The sequence below is a fragment of the Mandrillus leucophaeus genome, unplaced genomic scaffold (assembly GCF_000951045.1).
Source record: "Mandrillus leucophaeus isolate KB7577 unplaced genomic scaffold, Mleu.le_1.0 Scaffold1260, whole genome shotgun sequence".
Taxonomy (NCBI): domain Eukaryota; kingdom Metazoa; phylum Chordata; class Mammalia; order Primates; family Cercopithecidae; genus Mandrillus; species Mandrillus leucophaeus.
In genome coordinates this window covers 82140-84553 of record NW_012100988.1, presented here as the reverse complement: position 1 = coordinate 84553, position 2414 = coordinate 82140, and the positions used below count along the sequence as shown (strand labels likewise).

Here is a 2414-nt window from a genome sequence, read left to right as displayed (position 1 = left end):
GCCAGAAGAGGGAAATGTGGAGCGGCTGATGACGACCCCTCGCTGTCCCGTCACCTCCTGCATGGCTCTGGTTGGAGGGCAACAGGAGGTGAACTAAGGGCACGGCCAAGGGAGCAAAGGCCAGAGAGCTCCTGCTCCCAGAGCCCTTGAGCCTAGTCAATGTTTGCTGCGTGATTGGAGGGAACATGGGAATCTAAGCTGCAATGGGGGCTCCACTGATCCCCAGATAATGGAGATACCGAGTCACGTGTTCTCACAGTGCTTTACAAAGAACTTCACTGTAGCGATCTCACTGAAGTGCCCCAAAAATAGAAAGAAATCACTAAATCTTGCTATTGGCTTGCTCAGTACTTAGTTTTCTATATTTGAGGAGGAACACAGTGAAGATCATAAGACTGTCCTTAGAAGAATTCATACCATTCGTTGAGTTTGCAAAGCAGGACTGTGCTAATTCAGTAGAATACCAATTACCCTCCACCAAGAATGGCCCAAAATAAAAAAAGTCTCCAAAGATGATTCACTTTGAAATAAAGGGGAGAGATGCCCAGTCTCTGTGTTCCCTTCACCTCCTGTAACTACAGCTATTGCACCGCCGGCTGCCCTGTGTGATCATTATGGTGTCTCCATGTGTGTCGTTCCCACCAGGATCATTAAGTTTTTCACTGGTGGGACCATGTCTTATTTAAATCTGGCCTCCTCCTTTTCATCAGAGGGCCTGGCTCCACGTCAATGAGTATTTGTTTAATAAGAATCATTACACGGTTGCCATGAGAATCTTCTTAACCCCTGGAATGGGAATGAAAGAAAACTAGGGTGGCTATGTCAGTCCCTGGCAATCCCTCCGGGTTGTGACAGCTGGAGAAGGCAGAGACTCACTCGTATGTGGGTCTGGTCTGGGACCACCCGTACAGGTTGTGCACGTTGTAGTGCTGCACCGGGGAGCCGTCTGGGAGGATCTGCTGACTCTCCATGCACAGGGTCTTGCTGCTCAGGCCCCTGTCCCTGGACTCCAAATCTGAGGAGGAAGAACTGGTGAGGTGAAATCCAGCCCTGATTCTGTTTATCCCTGACCTCTCCTCAAGGGATTAGACATTGGATCTTAAGACTGACTTGAGTCCTGCCTGGGTCACTCTCCATCTTCCCAGAGACATGAGCACAGAGCCCCCAGCTCTGAGCTGCTATGGCACCTGCAGTGTTTCCAACATCAAGTTCACTGAAGAAAGCAGAGGTATCAGGAAGAACGTACAGCTGTCGAATACTACATGACAGACTCTGATTTTGGCTTTTGATGTGTCAATTATTTCATGTAATTCTTATAATTCTATGAAGAAGACCTCATTATCTGTCTTTTACAGTACAGCAAACCGAAATTCGGAAATATTGCATAATCTGTGAAAAGTCACAAAACTCCTAGAGAGAATAATTTCTGGAGCTAAGATATGAACCCAAGTATAACTCCAAAGTCCATCAGCTCCGCAATAATGACAAGCCAATAATTTCCACCCATTGATGACACCAAAAAATTCCTGTGATGGAATTCACATAAGCCTAAAAAACTAACAAGCCTAAGTGTGAGAACCCTTTGGTGGCATGAGCACTGCTAAGTGATTTCTGGACAAATTCAAGAAATTTGTTCAATGAGTCTAGTCACTTGCACTTGCCCAGCTGGGTGAAGCATGTGCAGAGCTTTTGTCTCTGGTCCCCAGTAAACCACAGCAGCCTTAAGGATGTGCCCTGAGCTATCCAGGCACACCCCTGGCCTTGGAGCTCCTCCAGTGTAATCCTTCTTCCAATCATGGCTCTGCCAAACAAGGAGGCCAAGGCTTCTTACATGGCATGTAGGGAGGGCGGTTCAGAGAGGTCTCCCTGCAGCCTGGAGAAACTGCCCCATTCACGAAGCTTGATGGTTCATTCATATCCTAGAAATACCAAACACAGACATACCTCACTCTTTAAGATAATTACATCCGGCCAATTCTGAGCCAAGGAAGCAGTGAATAAATTGTTCAACATCCAGTAACCCCTGTAGATGCCAGCCCTGGGAGCTTCATCAAATCCTAGTGATAACTGGCTAGAAAGATTAATTCACCCCTGCAGAACAACTGGCTAGAGGGTTAAAAAAAAAATCTCTCTCAAGGTGGGCGTGAGGCAGTGAAAGTTCCAAGAAATTCCTAGTCAATTGCCTCAGAGGTTTTATAGTAGGAACGTCAGGTCTGGTATAAGGTGTGAGGGCTATCAGGCTGTTCCCCTCCTGAGAGAAGGAAGTGTCTGATGTGTCCAAAGTCTTCCTTGGACAATGACTATCCTCTTGACTGAAGGTCAGTGGTCCATATACTCAGGCACACAAAGATAGACAAGTGCCACAGGTACACACACACACACACACACACACACACACACACTTACAATCCATA

At 46.8% G+C, this 2414-nt stretch overlaps 1 protein-coding gene across 1 annotated transcript in view; it reads right to left on the bottom strand.

Annotated features, from left to right (window-relative positions):
• The window catches only part of LOC105533558 (maltase-glucoamylase, intestinal-like), a 73428-nt gene that overhangs the window by 12535 nt on the left and 58479 nt on the right, over positions 1-2414 (bottom strand). Inside the window, exons 30-32 of the mRNA XM_011972031.1 lie at positions 1832-1919; positions 877-1015; positions 3-67 (exon numbers count right to left, since the gene is read on the bottom strand). Of these exons, the coding sequence (XP_011827421.1) occupies positions 3-67; positions 877-1015; positions 1832-1919 (292 nt within the window). The remainder of the gene's footprint in view (positions 1-2; positions 68-876; positions 1016-1831; positions 1920-2414) is intronic.